This window comes from Cherax quadricarinatus, chromosome 93 (assembly GCF_038502225.1).
Source record: "Cherax quadricarinatus isolate ZL_2023a chromosome 93, ASM3850222v1, whole genome shotgun sequence".
Lineage (NCBI taxonomy): Eukaryota > Metazoa > Arthropoda > Malacostraca > Decapoda > Parastacidae > Cherax > Cherax quadricarinatus.
In genome coordinates this window covers 7,056,274-7,084,039 of record NC_091384.1, presented here as the reverse complement: position 1 = coordinate 7,084,039, position 27,766 = coordinate 7,056,274, and the positions used below count along the sequence as shown (strand labels likewise).

Genomic DNA, 27,766 nt, shown 5'->3' with positions numbered 1-27,766 from the left:
ACCCAGAATAACCCAGGGAAGGGAAGGGTAGCAACCCAGGATAACCCTAGGAAGGGAGGGTTAGCCGCCTAGGATAACCCAGGCTAGGGAGTGGTAGCCCCTCAGGATAACCCAGGTTAGGGAAGGTTAGCCACCCAGGATAACCCAGGGTAGGAATTTTTAGCCACCCAGGATAACCCAGGATAGGGAAGGTTAGCCACCCAGGATAACCTAGGGTAGGGAAGGTTAGCCACCCAGGATAACCCATGGTAGGGAAGGTTAGCCACCCAGGATAACCCAGGGTAGGGAAGGTTAGCCACCCAGGATAACCTAGGGTAGGGAAGGTTAGCCACCCAGGATAACCCAGGGTAGGGAAGGTTAGCCACCCAGGATAACCCAGGGTAGGGAAGGTTAGCCACCCAGGATAACCCAGGGTAGGGAGGAGTAGCCAGCCAATACATAAGGTAAATTATGTTCCAGGCACGTGTGAGCCCAGGAGCCAGGTCATGGAGAAGATCGACTCACAGGTCGGGGACCTGGCTGAGCCCTTCCCGCAGCTCTTCCAAGCTCTTACGGCAGAGAAGGATCCCATGCTGAGATGGACATCCATGGAATTCCCCATCGACTCCAACGATCTCGACAAGAGCAAATACAAACTAGGTGAGTTGTATCTTGTACTTTGTAGGTTGCTGCTACTCTGTTCTATACGATATACATTATATACCTGGAGTTTACCTGGAGAGAGTTCCGGGGGTCAACGCCCCCGCGGCCCGGTCTGTGACCAGGCCTCCTGGTGGATCAGAGCCTGATCAACCAGGCTGTTACTGTTGGCTGCACGCAAACCAACGTACGAGCCACAGCCCGGCTGGTCAGGAACGTCACCATTAAAGACACAGCATCAGCAACACGGCCACTTGATACTGGAGTTCCGCAGGGAAGTGTCCTTGGTCCCCTGCTCTTCCTCATATACATCAATGACCTTCCAAACGTATCCCAACACCTGAAACCCATTCTCTTTGCTGATGACACGACTTATGTCATCTCTCACCCTAATCTTGCCACCCTCAACACCATTGTGAATGAGGAGCTGATTAAAATATCGACTTGGATGACAGCCAATAAACTTACGCTTAACACTGACGAAACCTACTATATTATGTTTGGTAGCAGAGCAGGAGATGCACAAATTAACATTAAGATTGACAACACTCTAATTACCAGAAATAATGGGGGCAAATTCCTAGGCTTATACCTTGACAACAACCTGAATTTCAGCACCCATATCCAGCATATAACCAAAAAAGTATCCAAAACGGTTGGGATCCTCTCCAAGATACGATACTACGTGCCGCAAAATGCCCTTCTCACACTATACCACTCACTTGTTTATCCATATCTCACCTATGCTATTTGTGCTTGGGGATCAACTGCAGCAACACACCTAAAGCCAATAATAACCCAACAAAAAGCTGCAGTAAGAATAATCACTAAATCCCATCCCTGGCAACACACCCCCCCCCCACTCTTCATAGATCTAAACTTACTCCCTGTTCAGTACATCCACACTTACTACTGTGCAATCTACATCTACAGGACCTTAAACTCTAATATCAACCTTGACCTAAAATGCTTTCTTGATAGTTGTGACAGAACCCACAGGCATAACACCAGACACAAACATCTCTACGACATTCCCCGTGTCCGACTAAACCTTTACAAAAATTCAATGTATGTCAAAAGCCCTAAAATCTGGAATACCCTACCTGAAAACTCTAGAACTGCAGACACATTCATCACCTTCAATACTACCATTAGAAAACATTTTATCTCCCTGATACACCTCATCAACTAACTACACGAATACCACCTGGTGGTTCACACTTACACTCACTCACTCATGTGACCATAAACAGAAATATTAATCTCAATCTTAAAATAATGAATCCTGTGATACTCCAATACTGAAACTATATACTGTGCCAAAACAAAAGCATTCACATTGCTAAACTCACAAACTAGTATTTAGTCACTTAGCCATAATACCAACTTACCTCATAATTTGTAATATTTTACATTTAAGAATAAAACTAAGTCTGCCCGAAATGCCTAGCCATGCTAAGCGTTCTAGTGGTTCACTCTGTAATCACAATTTTACTACATGTAAACCACACAATAACCAAATTTCTGTAAACTCAGCATTGTAATCCTTATAGAGAATAAACTTTGAATTTGAATTTGAATTTGACTTTAGGTGCTTGTCCAGTGCCAGCTTGAAGACTGCCAGGGGTCTGTTGGTAATCCCCCTTATGTGTGCTGGGAGGCAGTTGAACAGTCTCGGGCCCCTGACACTTATTGTATGGTCTCTTAACGTACTAGTGACACCCCTGCTTTTCATTAGGGGGATGTTGCATCGTCTGCCAAGTCTTTTGCTTTCGTAGTGAGTGATTTTCGTGTGCAAGTTCGGTACTAGTCCCTCTAGGATTTTCCAGTTGTATATAATCATGTATCTCTCCTGCCTGCATTCCAGGGAATACAGGTTCAGGAACCTCAAGCGCTCCCAGTAATTGAGGTGTTTTATCTCCGTTATGCGCGCCGTGAAGGTTCTCTGTACATTTTCTAGGTCAGCAATTTCACCTGCCTTGAAAGGTGCTGTTAGTGTGCAGCAATATTCCAGCCTAGATAGAACAAGTGACCTGAAGAGTGTCATCATGGGCTTGGCCTCCCTAGTTTTAAAGGTTCTCATTATCCATCCTGTCATTTTTCTAGCAGATGCGATTGATACAATGTTATGGTCCTTGAAGGTGAGATCCTCCGACATGATCACTCCCAGGTCTTTGACGTTGGTGTTTCGCTCTATTTTGTGGCCAGAGTTTGTTTTGTACTCTGATGAAGATTTAATTTCCTCGTGTTTACCATATCTGAGTAATTGAAATTTCTCATCGTTGAACTTCATATTGTTTTCTGCAGCCTACTGAAAGATTTGGTTGATGTCCGCCTGGAGCCTTGCAGTGTCTGCAATGGAAGACACTGTCATGCAGATTAGGGTGTCATCTGCAAAGGAAGACACGGTGCTGTGGCTGACATCTTTGTCTATGTCAGCTATGAGGATGAGGAACAAGATGGGAGCGAGTACTGTGCCTTGTGGAACAGAGCTTTTCACCGTAGCTGCCTCGGACTTTACTCTGTTGACTACTACTCTCTGTGTTCTGTTAGTGAGGAAATTATATGTAAAGTAAAAGGACACAAGTGCAACTAATGTGACATTTATTGTGGCAACGTTTCGCTCTCCAGGAGCTTTATCAAGCCATTACAAACAATACATGGACACAGAGGGTATATAAAGGCTCAGAGTGAGGTGAATACTAGTGAGGTACCATTTCGATGTTCACTAGTGGTAGTAGTAGTAGTAGAGCAATTAATTCGTACATGAATAAAAGGATATAAAAGCTATTACTTGGGTAACATAAAAATAGGTTGGACAAATATAAACTGGAATGAGGCAGCTTGTTTCAGTGTTCACTCTCTGTGCTTTGTGTAGTATAACAGGAGAGACTATGTGATGGCAGGGTTTACTGTTTTCAGGAGGATTCTTGCTAAGACTTCGGAGATGGTGAAGCTGCCGTTGTTTTGTTTAATTGTATTCGAAACAGCGATCAGTGCTGATTCGAGGCACTTGCGTCTGCGGAAATTAGTTTCTTTGATCACTAATTGGGCGTCTCTGAATTTCATGAGATGATTGGTGGAATTTCGGTGTTGTACACAGGCGTTGTTCAGGTTATCGTTCCTACATGCGTAAATGTGTTCATTGAGGCGGGTGTCGAGGTTTCTGGCTGTTTCACCTACGTAAATCTTGTCACAGCCTCCACAGGGTATAGTGTAAACTCCTGCATTGACTGGTTCGTGGTGCTTGGATTTTGTCCTGGTTATATCCTTTATTGAAGTGCTAGAAGCGATGGCGACTCTGGTGTTAGCTTGTGAAAGTACTTTTGAGACGTTCAGTGCAACCTGACTGTTGGGAAGAATTATAACTTTGCTGGGAGTGGTGTTGATGCGTGGAGTCAAGATACCAAGACCAAAAGAGGCATCATCATCGGGTTTTTCCTAAGAGCATACCGAATTTGTAGTCCTGAGTTTCTTGACGAGGAGTGTACATACATTCACCAAACATTCACAGAGTTACATTTTCCTTCTTTTTTCATCAAAGACTGCAAGAAAAGAGCTCTTCAGATCATAAATTCTCCACGCATCAACACCACTCCCAGCAAAGTTATAATTCTTCCCAACAGTCAGGTTGCACTGAACGTCTCAAAAGCACTTTCACAAGCTAACACCAGAGTCGCCATCGCTTCTAGCACTTCAATAAAGGATATAACCAGGACAAAATCCAAGCACCACGAACCAGTCAATGCAGGAGTTTACACTATACCCTGTGGAGGCTGTGACAAGATTTACGTAGGTGAAACAGCCAGAAACCTCGACACCCGCCTCAATGAACACATTTACGCATGTAGGAACGATAACCTGAACAACGCCTGTGTACAACACCGAAATTCCACCAATCATCTCATGAAATTCAGAGACGCCCAATTAGTGATCAAAGAAACTAATTTCCGCAGACGCAAGTGCCTCGAATCAGCACTGATCGCTGTTTCGAATACAATTAAACAAAACAACGGCAGCTTCACCATCTCCGAAGTCTTAGCAAGAATCCTCCTGAAAACAGTAAACCCTGCCATCACATAGTCTCTCCTGTTATACTACACAAAGCACAGAGAGTGAACACTGAAACAAGCTGCCTCATTCCAGTTTATATTTGTCCAACCTATTTTTATGTTACCCAAGTAATAGCTTTTATATCCTTTTACTCATGTACGAATTAATTGCTCTACCATATTGTATTACTTTTGTCACTACCACTACTACTACTACTACTACTACTACTACCACTAGTGAACATCGAAATGGTACCTCACTAGTATTCACCTCACTCTGAGCCTTTATATACCCTCTGTGTCCATATATTGTTTGTAATGGCTTGATAAAGCTCCTGGAGAGCGAAACGTTGCCACAATAAATGTCACATTAGTTGCACTTGTGTCCTTTTACTTTACATATTGTCGGTAATTCTACCAACTTTATTACAATCTGTAGGAAATTATAGAGCCATCGACCGACTTTTCCTGTTATTCCTTTAGCACGCATTTTGTGCGCTATTACGCCATGGTCACACTTGTCGAAGGCTTTTGCAAAGTCTGTATATATTACATCTGCATTCTTTTTGTCTTCTAGTGCATTTAGGACCTTGTCGTAGTGGTCCAATAGTTGAGACAGACAGGAGCGACCTGTTCTAAACCCATGTTGCCCTGGGTTGTGTAACTGATGGGTTTCTAGATGGGTGGTGATCTTGCTTCTTAGGACCCTTTCAAAGATTTTTATGATATGGGATGTTAGTGCTATCGGTCTGTAGTTCTTTGCTGTTGCTTTACTGCCCCCTTTGTGGAGTGGGGCTATGTCTGTTGTTTTTAGTAACTGTGGGACGACCCCCGTGTCCATGCTCCCTCTCCATACCTGGAGTTTACCTGGAGAGAGTTTCGGGGGTCAACGCCCCCGCGGCCCGGTCTGTGACCAGGCCTCCCATAGGACGGTAAAAGCTCGTGATAGGGGCTTCTTGCAGTTCTTGATGAACACGGAGTTCCATGAGTCTGGCCCTGGGGTAGAGTGCATGGGCATGTCATTTATCGCCTGTTCGAAGTCATTTGGCGTCAGGATAACATCAGATAGGCTTGTGTTAACCAAATTCTGTGGCTTTCTACATAAAAAATTCATTTTGATCTTCGACTCTCAGTCTGGTAAGGCCTCACCTGGATTATGCAGCTCAGTTCTGGTCTCCGTATTACAAAATGGACATAAATTCGTTAGAAAACATTCAGCGTAGGATGACTAAATTAATACATAGCATTAGAAATCTTCCTTATGAAGAAAGATTGAAGACTCTTAAGTTACATTCACTTGTTAGACGAAGAATGAGGGGAGACCTGATCGAAGTGTATAAGTGGAAGATAGGTATTAATAAAGGGGATATTAATAAGGTCTTGAGGATGTCTCTCCAAGAGAGAACCCGCAGTAATGGATTTAAATTAGATAAGTTTAGATTTAGAAAGGACATAGGAAAGTATTGGTTTGGAAATAGGGTAGTTGATGAGTGGAACAGTCTACCTAATTGGGTTATTGAGGCTGGGACTTTGGGTAGTTTCAAATTTAGGTTGGATAAGTACATGAGTGGGAGGGGTTGGATTTGAGTGGGACATTCACATCAGAGCTTATTTCTTGGGTAGCATTGAAAATTGGGTTGGGCAAATGTTTTGTTAGTGGGATGAATTGTAAAGGACCTGCCTAGTATGGGCCAGCAGGCCTCCTGCAGTGTTCCTCCTTTCTTATGTTCTTATGTTAGCGGCTTGCTAAAAACTGAGTTATATTGTGGGAACACCCATAGTATGCTGCTGCTATGTTCTACATGATTTTCATTGTGGGAATACCCACAGTTACATTGTGGGAACACCAACATTGTGGTGCTTCTGCTCCATATGATAGTTCCAGTGTGGGAACACCAGTAGTCTGTAGCTACACTATATGATAGTTACACTGTGGGAACACTCACAATACACTGCTGCGCCATTCCACACTATAATTACGTAGTAGTAACAAAAGTTAGTCACGTTTCCCCAGTCCTATTCCACAACACGGGATGGATTACATAGAAAAATGTAATGATATATGTCAGCTATCATCCAGGACGGGTTTCCTTGTCATATTCCATCTCCCTGGACGGGTTTCCTTGTCATATTCCATCTCCCTGGACGGGTTTCCTTGTCATATTCCATCTCCCTGGACGGGTTTCCTTGTCATATTCCATCTCCCTGGACGGGTTTCCTTGTCATATTCCATCTCCCTGGACGGGTTTCCTTGTCATATTCCATTTCCCTGGACGGGTTTCCTTGTCATATTCCATCTCCCTGGACGGGTTTCCTTGTCATATTCCATCTCCCTGGACGGGTTTCCTTGTCATATTCCATCTCCCTGGACGGGTTTCCTTGTCATATCCCATCTCCCTGGAAGGGTTTCCTTGTCATATCCCATCTCCCTGGACGGGTTTCCCTGTCATATTCCATCTCCCTGGACGGGTTTCCCTGTCATATTCCATCTCCCTGGACGGGTTTCCCTGTCATATTCCATCTCCTTGGACGGGTTTCCCTGTCATATTCCATCTCCCTGGACGGGTTTCCCTGTCATATTCCATCTCCCTGGACGGGTTTCCTTGTCATATCCCATCTCCCTGGACGGGTTTCCCTGTCATATTCCATCTCCCTGGACGGGTTTCCCTGTCATATTCCATCTCCCTGGACGGGTTTCCCTGTCATATTCCATCTCCCTGGACGGGTTTCCCTGTCATATTCCATCTCCCTGGACGGGTTTCCCTGTCATATTCCATCTCCCTGGACGGATTTCCTTGTCATATTCCATCTCCCTGGACGGGTTTCCTTGTCAAATCCCATCTCCCTGGACGGGTTTCCTTGTCAAATCCCATCTCCCTGGACGGGTTTCCTTGTCAAATCCCATCTCCCTGGACGGGTTTCATTGTCATATTCCATCTCCCTGGACGGGTTTCCTTGTCATATTCCATCTCCCTGGACGGGTTTCATTGTCATATTCCATCTCCCTGGACGGGTTTCCTTGTCATATTCCATCTCCCTGGACGGGTTTCATTGTCATATTCTATCTCCCTGGACGGGTTTCCTTGTCATATTCCATCTCCCTGGACGGGTTTCCTTGTCATATTCCATCTCCCTGGACGGGTTTCCTTGTCATATCCCATCTCCCTGGACGGGTTTCCCTGTCATATCCCATCTCCCTGGACGGGTTTCCTTGTCATATCCCATCTCCCTGGACGGGTTTCCCTGTCTCCCATCTCCCAGGACGGGTTTCCCTGTCATATCCCATCTCCCTAGACTGGTTTTCTTTTCATATTTCATCTCCCTGGACGGGTTTCCCTGTCATATCCCATCTCCCTGGACGGGTTTCCCTGTCATATCCCATCTCCCTGGACGGGTTTCCCTGTCATATCCCATCTCCCTAGACGGGTTTCGTTTTCATATTTCATCTCCCTGGACGGGTTTCCCTGTCATATTCCATCTCCCTGGACGGGTTTCCCTGTCATATTCCATCTCCCTGGACGGATTTCCCTGTCATATTCCATCTCCCTGGACGGGTTTCCCTGTCATATTCCATCTCCATGGACGGGTTTCCCTGTCATATTCCATCTCCCTGGACGGGCTTCCCTGTCATATTCCATCTCCCTGGACGGGTTTCCCTGTCATATTCCATCGCCCTGGACGGGTTTCCCTGTCATATTCCATCTCCCTGGACGGGTTTCCCTGTCATATTCCATCTCCCTGGACGGGTTTCCTTGTCATATTCCATCTCCCTGGACGGGTTTCCCTGTCATATTCCATCTCCCTGGACGGGTTTCCCTGTCATATTCCATCTCCCTTGACGGGTTTCCCTGTCATATTCCATCTCCCTGGACGGGTTTCCCTGTCATATTCCATCTCCCTGGACGGGTTTCTTTGTCATATTCCATCTCCCTGGACGGGTTTCCCTGTCATATCCCATCTCCCTGGACGGGTTTCCTTGTCATATCCCATCTCCCTGGACGGGTTTCCTTGTCATATCCCATCTCCCTGGACGGGTTTCCTTGTCATATCCCATCTCCCTGGACGGGTTTCCTTGTCATATTCCATCTCCCAGGACGGGTTTCCTTGTCATATCCCATCTCCCTGGACGGGTTTCCTTGTCATATTCCATCTCCCTGGACGGGTTTCCTTGTCATATCCCATCTCCCTGGACGGGTTTCCTTGTCATATCCCATCTCCCTGGACGGGTTTCCTTGTCATATTCCATCTCCCAGGACGGGTTTCCTTGTCATATCCCATCTCCCTGGACGGGTTTCTCTGTCATATTCCATCTCCCTGGATGGGTTTCCCTGTCATATTCCATCTCCCTGGACGGGTTTCCCTGTCATATCCCATCTCCCTGGACGGGTTTCCTTGTCATATCCCATCTCCCTGGACGGGTTTCCTTGTCATATCCCATCTCCCTGGACGGGTTTCCCTGTCATATTCCTTCTCCTATGCCAAATCAAAATCGAGAACAACGTCCAGTATTGGGCCCCTACTTAAACAAGATGGGTCCTACACAGATGACAACAAGGAAATGAGTGAGCTACTCAAGTCCCAATATGACTCAGTTTTTAGCAAGCCGCTAACCAGACTGAGAGTCGAAGATCAAAATGAATTTTTTATGAGAGAGCCACAAAATTTGATTAACACAAGCCTATCCGATGTTATCCTGACGCCAAATGACTTCGAACAGGCGATAAATGACATGCCCATGCACTCTGCCCCAGGGCCAGACTCATGGAACTCTGTGTTCATCAAGAACTGCAAGAAGCCCCTATCACGAGCCTTTTCCATCCTATGGAGAGGGAGCATGGACACGGGGGTCGTCCCACAGTTACTAAAAACAACAGACATAGCCCCACTCCACAAAGGGGGCAGTAAAGCAACAGCAAAGAACTACAGACCAATAGCACTAACATCCCATATCATAAAAATCTTTGAAAGGGTCCTAAGAAGCAAGATCACCACGCATCTAGAAACCCATCAGTTACACAACCCAGGGCAACATGGGTTTAGAACAGGTCGCTCCTGTCTGTCTCAACTATTGGACCACTACGACAAGGTCCTAAATGCACTAGAAGACAAAAAGAATGCAGATGTAATATATACAGACTTTGCAAAAGCCTTCGACAAGTGTGACCATGGCGTAATAGCGCACAAAATGCGTGCTAAAGGAATAACAGGAAAAGTCGGTCGATGGATCTATAATTTCCTCACTAACAGAACACAGAGAGTAGTCGTCAACAGAGTAAAGTCCGAGGCAGCTACGGTGAAAAGCTCTGTTCCACAAGGCACAGTACTCGCTCCCATCTTGTTCCTCATCCTTATATCCGACATAGACAAGGATGTCAGCCACAGCACCGTGTCTTCCTTTGCAGATGACACCCGAATCTGCATGACAGTGTCTTCCATTGCAGACACTGCAAAGCTCCAGGCAGACATCAACCAAATCTTTCAGTGGGCTGCAGAAAACAATATGAAGTTCAACGATGAGAAATTTCAATTACTCAGATATGGTAAACATGAGGAAATTAAATCTTCATCAGAGTACAAAACAAATTCTGGCCACAAAATAGAGCGAAACACCAACGTCAAAGACCTGGGAGTGATCATGTCGGAGGATCTCACCTTCAAGGACCATAACATTGTATCAATCGCATCTGCTAGAAAAATGACAGGATGGATAATGAGAACCTTCAAAACTAGGGAGGCCAAGCCCATGATGACACTCTTCAGGTCACTTGTTCTATCTAGGCTGGAATATTGCTGCACACTAACAGCACCTTTCAAGGCAGGTGAAATTGCCGACCTAGAAAATGTACAGAGAACTTTCACGGCGCGCATAACGGAGATAAAACACCTCAATTATTGGGAGCGCTTGAGGTTCCTAAACCTGTATTCCCTGGAACGCAGGAGGGAGAGATACATGATTATATACACCTGGAAAATCCTAGAGGGACTAGTACCGAACTTGCACACGAAAATCACCCACTACGAAAGCAAAAGACTTGGCAGACGATGCACCATCCCCCCAATGAAAAGCAGGGGTGTCACTAGCACGTTAAGAGACCATACAATAAGTGTCAGGGGCCCGAGACTGTTCAACTGCCTCCCAGCACACATAAGGGGGATTACCAACAGACCCCTGGCAGTCTTCAAGCTGGCACTGGACAAGCACCTAAAGTCAGTTCCGGATCAGCCGGGCTGTGGCTCGTATGTTGGTTTGCGTGCAGCCAGCAGCAACAGCTTGGTTGACCAGGCTCTGATCCACCAGGAGGCCTGGTCTCAGACCGGGCCGCGGGGGCGTTGACCCCCGGAACTCTCTCCAGGTAAACTCCAGGTAAACGGGTTTCCTTGTCATATTCCATCTCCCTGGACGGGTTTCCTTGTCATATCCCATCTCCCTGGACGGGTTTCCTTGTCATATTCCATCTCCCAGGACGGGTTTCCTTGTCATATCCCATCTCCCTGGACGGGTTTCCTTGTCATATCCCATCTCCCTGGACGGGTTTCCTTGTCATATCCCATCTCCCTGGACGGGTTTCCTTGTCATATCCCATCTCCCTGGACGGGTTTCCCTGTTATATCCCATCTCCCTGGACGGGTTTCCTTGTCATATCCCATCTCCCTGGACGGGTTTCCCTGTCATATTCCATCTCCCTGGACGGGTTTCCCTGTCATATTCCATCTCCCTGGACGGGTTTCCTTGTCATATCCCATCTCCCTGGACGGGTTTCCTTGTCATATTCCATCTCCCTGGACGGGTTTCCCTGTCATATTCCATCTCCCTGGACGGGTTTCCTTGTCATATCCCATCTCCCAGGACGGGTTTCCCTGTCATATTCCATCTCCCTGGACGGGTTTCCTTGTCATATCCCATCTCCCTGGACGGGTTTCCCTGTCATATCCCATCTCCCTGAACGGGTTTCCTTGTCATATCCCATCTCCCAGGACGGGTTTCCTTGTCATATCCCATCTCCCTGGACGGGTTTCCTTGTCATATCCCATCTCCCTGGACGGGTTTCCCTGTCATATTCCATCTCCCTGGACGGGTTTCCTTGTCATATCCCATCTCCCTGGACGGGTTTCCTTGTCATATCCCATCTCCCTGGACGGGTTTCCCTGTCATATTCCATCTCCCTGGACGGGTTTCCTTGTCATATCCCATCTCCCTGGACGGGTTTCCCTGTCATATTCCATCTCCCTGGACGGGTTTCCTTGTCATATCCCATCTCCCTGGACGGGTTTCCTTGTCATATCCCATCTCCCTGGACGGGTTTCCCTGTCATATTCCATCTCCCTGGACGGGTTTCCTTGTCATATCCCATCTCCCTGGACGGGTTTCCTTGTCATATTCCATCTCCCTGGACGGGTTTCCCTGTCATATTCCATCTCCCTGGACGGGCTTCTGTGTTGTATGGACCTGGCCTGAGCATATTATATACAGCGAGATGTGGATGTCTCTGTGTATGTATGTTGAGCTCTACTTAATCTCAACCTTAATTTATCTTGTCTGCTGGTGTAAAAAAATATGAACCTTTAATAACCTTGTGATTGATAGGCTTCAAACCTCCTTAAGTAACCAGAGTCACCCAGCCTTCTCCCTTTTATTTATTATAATCAAGAAACAGTTTGCGTGATCAATTGTTTAAGATAGAAAGCTAAAGTTCTAATCGACATTACAGTCTGTGACCCGGCCCTGAGTGTTGATCAGAGCCTGATCAACCAGGCTGTTACTTTTGGCCGAACGTAACCCGACGTACGAACCACAGCCTGGCTGGTCAGGTACTTTACTTTAAGTGTATGTCCAATGCCTTCTTGAAGATAGTCAGGGGTCTATTGATAATCCCCCTTATGTATGCTGGGAGGCAGTTAAACAGTCTCGGGCCCCTGACACTTATTGTATGGTCTCTTAACGTGCTAGTGACACCCCTGCTTTTCATTGGGGGGATGGTGCATCGTCTGCCAAGTCTTTTGCTTTCGTAGTGAGTGATTTTCGTGTGCAAGTTCGGTACTAGTTCCTCTAGGATTTTCCAGGTGTATATAATCATATATCTCTCTCAAATAAAGCTTTATCACGTGTGTGTGTATGTGTGTGTACTCACCTAATTGTTGTTGCAGGGGTCGAGACTCAGCTCCTGGCCTCCTGTGTGTGTGTGTGTGTATGAGTGTGTGTGCGTGTGTGTGTATGAGTTTGTGTATGAGTGTGTGTGTGTGTGTGTGTGTGTGTGTGTGTGTGTGTGTGTGTGTGTGTGTGTGTACTCACCTAATTGTACTCACCTAATTGTGGTTGCAGGGTCGAGACTCAGCTCCTGGCCCCGCCTCTTCACTGATCGCTACTAGGTCCTCTCTCTCTCTGCTTCCTGAGCTGTATCATACCTCTTCTTAAAACTATGTATGGTTCCTGCCTCCACTACACTTGCTAGGCTATTCCACTTCCTGACAACTCTATGACTGAAGAAATACTTCCTAATGTCCCTGTGACTCGTCTGAGTCTTCAGCTTCCAGTTGTGACCCCTTGTCCCTGTGTCCCCTCTCTGGAACATCCTATCTCTGTCCACCTTGTCTATTCCCCGCAGTATCTTGTATGTCGTTATCATGTCTCCCCTGACCCTTCTGTCCTCCAATGTCGTCAGTCCGATTTCCCTTAACCTTTCCTCGTACGACATTCCCTTGAGCTCTGGGACTAGCCTTGTTGCAAACCTTTGTACTTTCTCTAACTTCTTGACGTGCTTGACCAGGTGTGGGTTCCAGACTGGTGCTGCATACTCCAGTATGGGCCTAACATACACAGTGTACAGTGTCTTGAACGATTCCTTATTAAGGTATCGGAACGCTATTCTCAGGTTTGCCAGGCACCCGTATGCTGCAGCGGTTATTTGGTTGATGTGTGCCTCCGGTGATGTGCTCGGTGTTATGGTCACCCCAAGGTCTTTCTCCCTGAGTGAGGTCTGTAGTCTTTGTCCACCTAGCCTATACTCTGTCTGCGGTCTTCTTTGCCCCTCCCCAATCTTCATGACTTTGCATTTGGCTGGATTGAATTCGAGAAGCTAGTTACTGGACCACATGTCCAGCCTGTCCAGGTCTCTTTGCAGTCCTGCCTCATCCTCGTCCGATTTAATTCTTCTCATCAACTTCACGTCATCTGCGATCAGGGACACTTCAGAGTCTATTCCTTCCATCATGTCGTTCACATATATCAAAAATAGCACTGGTCCTAGAACTGACCCCTGTGGGACCCCGCTCGTAACAGGCGCCCACTGTGATACCTCTTCACGTACCATGACTCGTTGCTGCCTCCCTGTCAGGTATTCCCTTATCCATTGCAGTGCCCTCCCTTTTACATGCGCTTGATCCTCCAGTTTCTGCACTAATCTCTTGTAGGGAACTGTGTCAAAAGCCTTCCTGCAGTCTAGGAAAACGCAATCTACCCACCCCTCTCTCTCGTGTCTTACTTCTGTTACCTTGTCATAAAACTCCAGGAGGTTTGTGATACAAGATTTGCCTTCCATGAACCCATGCTGGTTTTCATTTATAATCTTGTTCCTTTCCAGGTGTTCGACCTCTCTCCTCCTGATAATCTTCTCCATGACTTTGCACACAATACATGTCAGAGACACAGGTCTGTAGTTTAGTGCCTCGTTTCTGTTTCCTTTCTTAAATATGGGGACTACATTAGCTGTCTTCCATTTCTCAGGTAGTTGCCCAGTTTCAAGGGATGTGTTGAAGATTGTGGTTAGAGGCACGCACAGCATCTCTGCTCCTTTTCTAAGGACCCATGGGGAGATGTTGTCTGGTCCCATCGCCTTTGAGGTGTCAAGGTCACTTAAGAGCTTCTTCACCTCCTCCTCAGTTATTCGTATGTCATCCAACACTTGTTGGTATATTCCCTCTTGATGTTCCCTTCTGTGCTGTCTTCCCACAGCCCTTCCTGTCTCTACTGTAAAAACTTCCTTAAATCTCCTGTTCAGCTCCTCACATACCTCCTGATCATTTCTTGTGAGTTCTCCACCTTCTGTCCTTAATCTGATCACCTGGTCTTTGATTGTTGTCTTCCTCCTGATGTGGCTATACAACAGTTTCGGGTCAGTCTTGATTCTCGATGCTATGTCATTTTCATACTGTCGCTGGGCCTCCCTCCTTACCTGTGCGTACTCATTCCTGGCTCTGAGACTGATCTCCCTATTTTCGTGTGTTCTCTGCCTTCTGTACTTTTCCATTCTCTATTGCACTTTGTTTTTGCCTCCTTACACCGTCGGGTAAACCAGGGGCTCGTTCTGGTCTTCCCGTTGTTACTGTTGCCCTTGGGAATAAACCTTTCCACTGCCTCCTTGCATTTTGTTGTTACATATTCCATCATTTCATTTACTGGCTTTCCTGCCAGTTCTCTGTCCCACTGGACCTCCCGCAGGAAGTTCTTCAACCCTATGTAGTCCCCTCTTTTATAGTCAGGCTTTTCCCATTCAACTCCTGTTATTCTCTCCACTTGCAGCTCTACTATGTATTCAAAGCACAGAACCACGTGGTCGCTAGCTCCTAGGGGACTCTCATACTTGATGTCCTCAATGTCTGAGCTGCCCAGGGTGAACACAAGGTCCAATCTTGCTGGTTCATCCTCCCCTCTCACTCTGGTAGTGTCCTTAACATGTTGGTGCATGAGGTTTTCCAGCACCACGTCCAACATCCTGGCTCTCCATGTTTCGGGACCCCCATGTGGCTCCAGGTTTTCCCAGTCAATCTCCCTGTGGTTGAAATCCCCCATAACCAGCAACTTTGCTCTGCTGGAGTGAGCTCTTCTTGCCACCTCAGCAAGTGTGTCCACCATTGCTCTGTTGCTCTCTTCATATTCCTCTTTTGGCCTCCTGCAGTTCTGTGGTGGATTATACATCACTGCAATGGCCACTTTGTGTTCCCCAGACTGAAGTGTACCTGCTATGTAGTCTCTTTCTCCCATCTCATCTATGCCTTCCATTATCTCGAATTTCCATCTGTTTTTTACGAGCAGAGGAACCCCACCTCCCCCCCTGCCCCTTCTATCTTTCCTCATGATCTGGTATCCTGGTGGGAAGATTGCATCTGTTATTGTCTCCGTGAGTTTTGTTTCTGTAACTGCTATGATGTCTGGGGACTTCTCATCGATTCTTTCTTGCCATTCCTCATGTTTATTCGTTAATCCACCTGCATTTGTGTACCAAACCTTCAACTTCTGTTCTAATACTGTAACTGTGGTGCGGGGGGTGGAAACAGAGGGATCGGTGTGCGATGGTTGGTTTGGATTGTTCAGTTGCCTTGGGGGTGTCGTGGCTGGAGTCCTTCTGCAGGTGTTTCTGGGGGGTGCGCTTGTCCTTCCATTTGATCCTGGGTTATTCTGCTCTCCTTTTTCATTTCCTCCCATTTCTCCTTACGTTTTTGAATTCTCTCTTTCATTGTCTTCCTTTCGTCCTGTGTTCTGTCTCGATCGAGGTACACACTCCGGAACTCCTGCTTGCCTCTCAGCCGTGCTTTCTCCTGCAGGATCATGGTTCGGGTTGATTCTGCTGCCTTGAAAATTACTTTGAGAGGCCGATTCCTTTTCTTTGTGAACCACCCAATTCTCCGAAAATTTGCCACCAAGGGTCATGTCCCCCTCGCCTATCACCTTCATGATATCTTCAGTCGCTTTTTTCTCCTCCTGCTTTCTTTCATCATAAGTTTCCCCTTTAGCTTCGTCTAGCCCATAGACAAACACGGTGGTCTGGTGGCTAAAGCTCCCGCTTCACACACGGAGAGCCCGGGTTCGATTCCCGGCGGGTGGAAACATTTCGACACGTTTCCTTACACCTGTTGTCCTGTTCACCTAGCAGCAAATAGGTACCTGGGTGTTAGTCGACTGGTGTGGGTCGCATCCTGGGGGACAAGATTGAGGACCCCAATGGAAATAAGTTAGACAGTCCTCGATGACGCACTGACTTTCTTGGGTTATCCTGGGTGGTTAACCCTCCGGGGTTAAAAATCCGAACGAAATCTTATCTTATCTTATCTTATCCCTTTCCACCTCCCACTGTGACTCACATTGCATCCTCTGATGTGTTTTAGTTCCTTCCCGTGGAGTGTTCCTTCCTTCACTCCCTTCCCTAGTTATGGCCCCTATGCTTCTTGGTTTGTCCTTCCTGCTCACCTGTTCCTGGCCCCCACAGGTATCTGGTAAGGTCCTTGCACATGTCCTAGTTCCTTCCATGTCTTCCAACCTCTCATTCTGTCCTAGTGTGCTGTGTGTGTGTGTGTGTGTATGTTTGTGTGTGTGTGCGTGTGTGTGTGTATACTCACCTAATTGTGGTTGCAGGGGTCGAGACTCAGCTCCTGGCCTCCTGTGTGTGTGTGTGTGCGTGTGTATGAGTGTGTGTGCGTGTGTGTGTATGAGTTTGCGTATGAGTGTGTGTGTGTGTGTGTGTATATATACTCACCTAATTGTGGTTGCAGGGGTCGAGACTCAGCTCCTGGCCTCCTGTGTGTGTGTGTGTGTGTGTACTCACCTAATTGTGGTTGCAGGGGTCGAGACTCAGCTCCTGGCCCCGCCTCTTCACTGATCGCTACTGGATCCTCTCTCTCTCTGCTTCCTGAGCTTTGTCATACCTCTTCTTAAAACTATGTATGGTTCCTGCCTCCACTACTTCACTTGCTAGGCTATTCCACTTGCTGACAACTCTATGACTGAAGAAATACTTCCTAACGTCCCTGTGACTCGTCTGAGTCTTCAGCTTCCAGTTGTGACCCCTTGTCCCTGTGTCCCCTCTCTGGAACACCCTATCTCTGTCCACCTTGTCTATTCCCCGCAGTATCTTGTATGTCGTTATCATGTCTCCCCTGACCCTTCTGTCCTCCAGTGTCGTCAGTCCGATTTCCCTTAACCTTTCCTCGTACGACATTCCCTTGAGCTCTGGGACTAGCACCGTGTCTTCCTTTGCAGATGACACCCGAATCTGCATGACAGTGTCTTCCATTGCAGACACTGCAAAGCTCCAGGCAGACATCAACCAAATCTTTCAGTGGGCTGCAGAAAACAATATGAAGTTCAACGATGAGAAATTTCAATTACTCAGATATGGTAAACATGAGGAAATTAAATCTTCATCAGAGTACAAAACAAATTCTGGCCACAAAATAGAGCGAAACACCAACGTCAAAGACCTGGGAGTGATCATGTCGGAGGATCTCACCTTCAAGGACCATAACACTGTATCAATCGCATCTGCTAGAAAAATGACAGGATGGATAATGAGAACCTTCAAAACTAGGGAGGCCAAGCCCATGATGACACTCTTCAGGTCACTTGTTCTATCTAGGCTGGAATATTGCTGCACACTAACAGCACCTTTCAAGGCAGGTGAAATTGCCGACCTAGAAAATGTACAGAGAACTTTCACGGCGCGCATAACGGAGATAAAACACCTCAATTATTGGGAGCACTTGAGGTTCCTAAACCTGTATTCCCTGGAACGCAGGTGGGAGAGATACATGATTATATACACCTGGAAAATCCTAGAGGGACTAGTACCGAACTTGCACACGAAAATCACTCATTACGAAAGCAAAAGACTTGGCAGACGATGCACCATCCCCCCAATGAAAAGCAGGGGTGTCACTAGCACGTTAAGAGACCATACAATAAGTGTCAGGGGCCCGAGACTGTTCAACTGCCTCCCAGCACACATAAGGGGGATTACCAACAGACCCCTGGCAGTCTTCAAGCTGGCACTGGACAAGCACCTAAAGTCAGTTCCGGATCAGCCGGGCTGTGGCTCGTATGTTGGTTTGCGTGCAGCCAGCAGCAACAGCCTGGTTGATCAGGCTCTGATCCACCAGGAGGCCTGGTCTCAGACCGGGCCGCGGGGGCGTTGACCCCCGGAACTCTCTCCAGGTAAACTCCAGGTTGCAAACCTTTGTGTGTGTGTGTGTGTGTATGAGTGTGTGTGCGTGTGTGTATGAGTTTGTGTATGTGTGTGTGTGTGTGTGTGTGTGTGTGTGTGTGTGTGTGTGCGTGTGTGTGTGTGTGTGTGTGTGTGTGTGTGTGTGTGTGTGTATGAGTTTGTGTATGAGTGTGTGTGTGTTGTGTGTGAGTGTGTGTGTGTGTATATGAGTTTGTGTATGAGTGTGTTTGTGTGTGTGCTCGCCTAGTTGAGGTTGCGGGGGTCGAGTCCGAGCTCCTGGCCCCGTGTGTGTGTGTGTGTGTGTGTGTGTGTGTGTGACTCAACAATCAATATTTGCACCAATAACTCACTACAGTTGTGACCGGGTGTGGAAGTGTGAATTGCTCATTACTCTATAATTTGTTCATGATTGTAGCCATGTATAAACGTAAGTAACCATTCTTACAGGATTCATTACCTTTGTAACTCGTGAGTTCATTACCTTTGTACCTAGTTCAGCTATCAAAACTTTGGGGGCCCAGTCCCTGGACCCATTACGTACCTCTGTAATCTGTAAATACCTTTGTAACTTGTCATGATTGTGACCAGACCTACCTGGAATTCACTACCTTTGTAAATTGTGACTTCATTACCTTTGTAAATTGTGAGTTCATTACCTTTGTAACTTGCTCAGCTTTCAAAACTTTGAGGCCCTGTCCCTGAACCCATTATGTACCTCTGTAATCTTTTGACTACCGCCCACAGGATGGGTATGGGGTGCATGATAAAGATATTAAACTAACTCTCTCCCGCCTGCGTTCCAGGGAATACAGGTTCAGGAACCTCAAGCGCTCCCAGTAATTGAGGTGTTTTATCTCCGTTATGCGCGCCGTGAAGGTTCTCTGTACATTTTCTAGGTCAGCAATTTCACCTGCATTGAAAGGTGCTGTTAGTGTGCAGCAATATTCCAGCCTAGATAGAACAAGTGACCTGAAGAGTGTCATCATGGGCTTGGCATCCCTAATCCCTAGTTTTGAAGGTGGCCCGGTGGTCTGGTGGCTAAAGCTCCCGCTTCACACACGGAGGGCCCTGGTTCGATTCCCGGCGGGTGGAAATTCCGACACGTTTCCTTACACCTATTGTCCTGTTCACCTAGCAGCAAATAGGTACCTGGGTGTTAGTCGACTGGTGTGGGTCGCATCCTGGGGGACAAGATTAAGGACCCCAATGGAAATAAGTTAGACAGTCCTCGATGACGCACTGACTTTTTTGGGTTATCCTGGGTGGCTAACCCTCCGGGGTTAAAAATCCGAACAAAATCTTATCTTATCTTATCTTATCTCATTATCCATCCTGTCATTTTTCTAGCAGATGCGATTGATACAATGTTATGGTCCTTGAAGGTGAGATCCTCTGACATTATCACTCCCAGGTCTTTCACATTAGTTTTTCGTTCTATTGTGTGGTTGAAATTTGTTTTATACTCCGATATAGTTTTAATTTCCTCACGTTTTCCATATCGGAGTAATTGAAATTTCTCATCATTGAACTCCATATTTTTTTCTGTGGCCCACAGACCGGGCCGCGGGGGCGTTGACCCCCGAAACTCTCTCCAGGTAAACTCCAGGTAATTTAAAGGTCTTGCAGTGTCTTCAGTGGAGGACAAACTCAGGTGTCATCTACAATGGAAGACACGGTGGGAGGTAGAATTTATGAGGTTCCAGTAATACCAACTAAACTTTGGGTAAGATAAAATTTTGTTGGGATTTTTAACCCCGGAGGGTTAGCTACATTGTGGTCCTCAATCTTGTCCGCCAGGATGCCATTCACACCAGTCCACTAACACTTAGGTACCTACGTGCTAGGTGAGCAGGACACGTGTAAGGAAACACGCCCAATGTTCATACCCTTGCCGGGAATCAAACCCGGACCCTCAGTGTGTGAAAAGAGAGCCTTGCAAGCCGGGCCAAGTTAACTTATGTCAACATGGCTCACAAAATCGTAATGACACGACAACAAACGAACCATTGTACGGATGGGGTTGAACTCACGGCAAGCAAGTCGTACCGTGGTTTGTTTATCTTAGGATAAGTTTATTATAAACGGGTCTTTTTTAAATATTTCTAGAGACAAAAAATTACCCCATTTCTTTTCTATTTGCACAAAATAAAAGTATCTCCGATGCTCAAGCCAGTCAATATTACTCACTTTCTAAGTTTTTGTGAAATTCAGTTAGTTAGTTTAATATGTTTATTATGCACCCCATACCCATCCAGTGGGCGGTAGTCAAAAGATTACAGAGGTACATAATGGGTCCAGGGACCGGGCTCCAAAGTTTTGATGGCTGAACTAGGTACAAGGTAATGAACTCACAAGTTACAAAGGTAATGAACTCACAAGTTACAAAGGTAATGAACTCACAAGTTACAAAGGTAATGAATACTGTAAGAATGGTTACTTACGTGTATACATGGCTGCAATCATGAACAAATTTTAGAGTAATGAGCAATTCACACTTCCACACCTGGTCACAACTGTAGTGAGTTATTGGTGCAAATGTTGATTGTTGAGTCTCTCTCTCTCACACACACACACACACACACACACACACACACACACATACAAATTCATACACACACACACATAATCACACACACACACACACACACACACACACACACACACACACACACACACACACACACACACACACACACACATACACACATACACAAACTCATACACACACACGCACACACACTCATACACACACACACACACTCATACACACACACTCATACTCACACACACACACACACACACACACACACACACACACACACACACACACACACACACACACACACACACACACACACACACACACTCATACACATACACACAAACACACACACAGGGCCAGGAGCTAAGACTCGACCCCTGCAACCACAAATAGGTGAGTACACACACACACACACACACACACACACACACACACACACACACACACACACACATATGTGGTAATGCTTTATTTACAGCTAGCAAAGTCAGGGTATTTCTCCAGAATGGTCTGTAATATACCACTGTGGATAAAATACTTAGCCATTTCTTGAACACTTCTGAGTGAGTTGTTTCTAAATTCATTAATTTTATCGCACTCCAGTACATAATGACGCAAGGTGTGACAATAATCCATCTGGCAAAGTTTACATTTCGTTTGGTCTACATCTGGTGGTGGTGATTTAACCTGCCAAAGATACTTGTAACCCAGCCGGAGCCGGGCGGTAGTGACATCCAAGAGTCTGCTTATTTTGTTGGATGCACCATAGACATGTGGCTCCTCCTGCATGATAGAATGATGATAGATGGACTCAGTTTAGTTCCTAAACTCAATAATTTACTTACCTTTTTTCCTGCGTCTCTTGATTTAAGGAATTAGAGGTACCACTCTCATTCCTCGGATCTAACCTCACTACTTCCAATTCCTGATTGCATTTCTTACCTCTGTTCTCCAGTTTATGCTATATTCCAGTCATTATACCGTGTAGGTTTAACGCTTCTTTTTTATTATAACAATAATCCAGTCATTATAAAACCTTCATTATCTTAAAGTATGTTTTTCCCTAGAGTGCAAGTTTTAAATTAGTTTCCCTTATTTCCGTTTTCTGTCTTATTATGGTTTACAGAGAAAATGAAGTTTTTATGGATGACTTTGTTAAATTCTTCTCGTGTGCGCAGTTGTGCACCCACAGGACACTGCGCAGGTGGACCAAGTGACTGTGAACTGCACAGTGTTGTACATGTCTCAGTGTGTCTCCGGCAGCAGGTGTAAGGACACCTGTAAGTCCATGGGCGCCGCTGCCTACCGGTGGTTCTTCGACGGATGTTGTGAGTGTGTGGGCACCCAATGCATCAACTATGGTGTTAATGAGAGTAGGTGAGTGATTCTCTCTATCTATCTATCTCTAACAAAAGGACCTCTCTCCTACCCTACCTCCCTCTATTTTCCCTTCTATCTCCATAACCCACGACATGGATCAGGAAACCAGGACACACAGAATCAGGACACAGAACCAAGACATATAGAATCAGAGCACAGAGAACCAGAACACAGAGAACCAGGACACAGAGAACCAGGATCCAGAGAACCAGGACCCAGAGAACCAGGACCCAGAGAACCAGGACCCAGAGAACCAGGACACAGAGAAACATGACCTAGAGAACCAGAACACAGAGAACCAGAACACAGAGAACCAGAACACAGTATGAGAACGGAAACTGAAGGTATGGTGTACGAATTCCGTCGATATAACGGACGAATGGAAAGACAGAATAAACAGTCCCCAGATATATAGTTTATTTAGGTACAGATACACATAAGTACAATTATCATACATAGCTTAACATATCAGTAAAATACCTAAGAAAACACAAAAAAAAGTCGCAGTGACTAAATTCAGTGATAACGGATATAATGTTACCAGCAGGATACCAGATTATGAAACGAATCTTAATTGCTGCATAAATCTTATTAGAGTCAGCTGGCCTGGTGGGGAACGCACTGGCCTGTGAGTTTTAGGACTCTCTTGCCATAGGTTCAAGCCCCACCCGTTCCATGGTTTGGGGAAGGATAGTGAGAACAGAGGTAGAAGGAAACACTTTAAATCACACTTCAGTGGGGCTTGGTTAACCAAAAAATGAAGTATGTAAATCCAACTCCTCTCAAATATCGAAATTTTCAAAAACACATAGATTTTTATGGACTTTTTGTATTTTTAAAAAAATAAGTGAAATATTAAAATAGTGAAACGCTATTTAATTGCACAGACAGTGAGGAGTAATATGAGTGCATACTAGGCACACTCCACACTGGGAAACTCAAGGTGATGATTTATTTATTTATTTATTTATTTATTTATTTATTTATTTATTATAAATTTGTGCACAGTGATGTGCAACCCGATACCAAACAGCAGGAGGCCAAGACAGAAATATGACAACACAGTGATGGACATCAGTAATGAAGCGGCAAGGCATATGACAAATGCCAAACTACTGTTAATATTAATTATAATACCACTACTACTAATAATATTAATAATCTTTACTTCTACAAGTACATTATACAACTTACACGAACCATAGCAGACATCAGTGACATACTATACAGAAAGTCCCAGGTTATGCAGAGCATTTCGGGTAAATTACGTTATTTTTGTCCCTAAGGATACCACCCACACCAGTCGGCTAACACCCCGGTACCTATTCACTGCTAGGTGAACAGGGACAACAGGTGTCTTAAGGAAACCCGCCCTAATGTGTCCACCCGTACCAGGAATCAAACCACTGACCTCAGTGTGTGGGCTGAGTGTGCTTCCAAGCGAGCTACGGGACAGCTTTATAATAAAACAAGAGATGTCGAACAATAAGGAAACAAAAAGTGATTACAGGAAGCGGCTTTAAAATGAATGTAACAATAAGATTGTACCAAGATCATCACAGGGACTGGTAATGCTGCTGGAGTAACAATGAAAAGCAGGGGCGCCACGAGTACGCTAAGAGACAACACAAGTGTCAGGGGCCCAAGACTGTTCAACTGCCTCCCAGCATACATAAAGGGGATTGCCAATAGACCCCTGGCTGTCTTCAAGTAGGTGGACAAGCACCTAAAGTTAGTACTTGACCAGCCAGGATGTAGTTTGTACATTGGTTAGCGTGCAGCCAGCAGTAACAGCCTGGTTGATCAGGCCCTGATCCACCACGAGGTCTGTGTCAGTAGTACTGTGTACTCATACCAGTAACCGTTACAGTCACCACCTCCCTGACTACGTGACTTCATTAAAACCATTAGGTGAATCACTAACCGTTATGTGAGTCATTGGCTGCGATGTCACGAGTCCTTTTGAACCACTGTGCCTCAGAGCAGGTCAGCCAGTCAGGTTTTAATAGAAGGCAAGGGCAGACAGACAGGCAAGTTCTCGGCTTCTCTCATTTAATACACACTGCCAAGTCATCCAACATGTGTGTGTTTATTCTCCAAATCCATCACTGAACCCCCCACGACACCTGGTCACAGACCATGCCTCGGGGGTGATAACCCCTGAAACCCTCTTCAAGTATACTCCAGGGATATGTGAAAAAACTGCCACAAGACACTGATGTATCCTTGTTTCAGAATACGTGAAGATGAGAATAAACACACAATACAAGGAAAGACTACAAACGGACCTGGAAAAGCTGTGGAATTGCTCTGATAAGTGACTGTTGGAATTCAGCCCCAGCCCATGCAAGGTTATGAAAAGAAGGGGACAAGCAAAGAACAGAAATTCTCAAAGACAAAGGCTGCAAACTTTACTTAAAAAGGGCATTTGGCTGAGAATAGCACCAAGTATATCGCCTAAGGGGCACATGAAACAGTATCCGCAACATTTGCGCAACTGGGAGATCTCAGGTTAGCTTTTAGAAATCTCTTCAGAGTCAGTTACAGAATTATATACACCACATGCCAGACAGTGTAGTGGAGGTAGGATCCATATATATATATATATATATATATATATATATATATATATATATATATATATATATATATATATATATATATGTCGTGCCGAATAGGCAGAACTTGCGATCTTGGCTTATATAGCAACGCTCATCTTGCCATATAGGACAAGTGAAAATTTGTGTATGCAATAATTTCGCCAAAATCATTCTGAACCTAACGAAAAAAATATATTTCACTGTGTTTATTTAGTATTAAATTATTGTAAACAAATCTAAAATATATTTAGTTGGGTTAGGCTAAAATAAATTGTTCTTTTTATAATAAGGTTAGGTAAGTTTTCTAAGATTCTTTTGGTACAAAATTAATTTTTTTTACATTAACAGTAATGAAAAAAATATATCTTTAAATGTATAAGAGAAAATTTTAGAATGGACTTAATTTTAAAGGAGTTCTTGCTAATTGACCAGTTTTACATATTCGACACGACATATATATATATATATATATATATATATATATATATATATATATATATATATATATATATATATATATATAGATATATATATATATATATATATATATATATATCTTTAAGAAGAGGTCCAATAAGGCTTTTGGAGCATGGAGAGAATGGACCTAGTAGTGTCTAATGAAGAAGAGCTGTGAATCTACCCCTGAAATGACGTATAGGTGAGTACACACACACACACATTAGAATTTGATACGCCTACATTTTAAGATTGCATAAGGCATCTGTATCATAACATCAATACTTTTGCTGATGCAAGGACGGACAGCAACGACCCTGACTCCTCATTAATGCCCCCCATACCCCCACAGGTGCATCCAATGCCCCATGGTAAACAAGGAGAACCATGATGACATCCTCACTGACCAGCACCAGGCCAATAACTCAGCTGATAACTTTGACGAAGCGGCCGCGCAGGGTGACGGGGCTGCTAAGGGCGACCCAAACTTGTAGGTCTCATAGACAGGTGGCCCTGATGCTGGCAGAGGAGCTCTTCATTCAAGGAATTTGAACCGCCCTTCAATGGCCAGCCTAACTTGTAGTTTTTGTATAAGAAGAAATTACTCAGAGGGAAGTACAGATATTTGTGTATCTGTGTATGCAGAACAAACACTGTGAAAAATAGTGAACATCCAAGCACTTTCAAGATTTCTCATATCAAACAATTGTTCCTTGATAATGTGAGAAATCAAGAAAACACTTGGAAAAAAAATACCACGAGCGGGCATAGAACCCGCGATCAGAGTCGTAAAACTCCAAGCCGACACGCTGGCCACTGGTATGGTATGTTTGCAATCGTGTCATTACAATTTCACGAGTTGAGCGCTTGTAAGTTTACTATTTTTCACAGTGGTTGTTCTGTATATTGTGATATCACCTGCTTACTGTTTGCATCTCTATGTATATACACTGATATACAAATACCTATATTTATATACTCGTATGTGGAAGAAATCACAAACGCATGATTGCAAGTAGGAAATATACCACAGTGACAATAAGAAATAAAACCCGAGCACTTTCATGTGCTTAGACACATCTTCTGAAGATGTAAACACATGAAACTGATCAGGTTTCATTTATTGTTTTCACTGTGGCATTTTTTTGTACACTGATATATATGCATATGTCTATGTACACCGAAAGACACACACCTCTCAGTCAGGGTATATACAGTCATGTGTGGCTCTCAGTGTAGTGTATGTTCACTGAAAAATACACATCTTACTGGATATACACCGAGAGGTGTGTATCTCCCATGCTATATACACTGAGAGATATTTACATTATCTCTACGTCCACAGCAGGGCTCGAACCTGCAAACTCTATATCAGAGAACACAGTACTTTACCACAGAGCCAGACCCCAGATAAGTACAGGCGCCTAGCCGGAGGTAGACGATGTTTCCCCACACCCTGGGGTACCAGGCTTGTTTACAAAGTTATATTATTTGCAGGTTCGAGTCTTGCTGTGGACGTAGAGACAATATTGGTAAATAACTTCACCTGTTTACGAATTGTTAAGCACTGAGAAATGTATTGAAATGTATACGAGTATACGACAAGATGTGTTTAACTGAGTATATACTATAAGAGGTGTATATGTGCAGGTAGACCTGACGATGTGTATTTCTATATTTATACCGAGATGTATCAGCAACACACAATGTAGCATCAATTTATGTTTGAATATTCACATTAATTAAGATTTCACACTTATCAGAATACGTCAAGTAAATAATCACATGCAACTAATGTGACGTTTTATTATGGCAGCCTTTTGCTCTCCAGGAGTTTTGTTAAGCTTCATTTACCTAACATTTTGTCAGTTATTCTACCATTGTTACTAACTGTCAGAATATGCAATAAAAACGTGTTTTCCCTTGTGTTTCTATTTAAGTCATGGGTAGACAGAGGACAATAGTTGGTCTGGGTCTTTTCGTCTCGATCTGAGACCCTCATCAATATGATGGTATTGCTGCTGACGATGATATAGACCAAGGGTTCTTAACCTGGGGTATCTAAACCCCTTGGTGACAGCTCGATCCCTAGTGCACTCAGCTCTCACATTGAGGTCCGGAGTTTGAATCTCTGGTATGGCTGGAAAATATTAGGATGTGTTTCCA

The 27,766-nt window shown here is 45.0% G+C and overlaps 1 protein-coding gene across 1 annotated transcript in view; it reads left to right on the top strand.

The window, feature by feature from the left end:
- Positions 1-27,522, top strand: part of LOC138851070 (twisted gastrulation protein homolog 1-A-like) — a 36,919-nt gene extending 9,397 nt beyond the window's left edge. The window contains exons 3-5 of the mRNA XM_070104647.1: positions 460-639; positions 22,343-22,541; positions 25,953-27,522. Coding sequence (XP_069960748.1) covers positions 460-639; positions 22,343-22,541; positions 25,953-26,094 — 521 coding nt within the window. The 3' untranslated portion in view covers positions 26,095-27,522. The remainder of the gene's footprint in view (positions 1-459; positions 640-22,342; positions 22,542-25,952) is intronic.
- Positions 27,523-27,766: the final 244 nt, after the last annotated feature.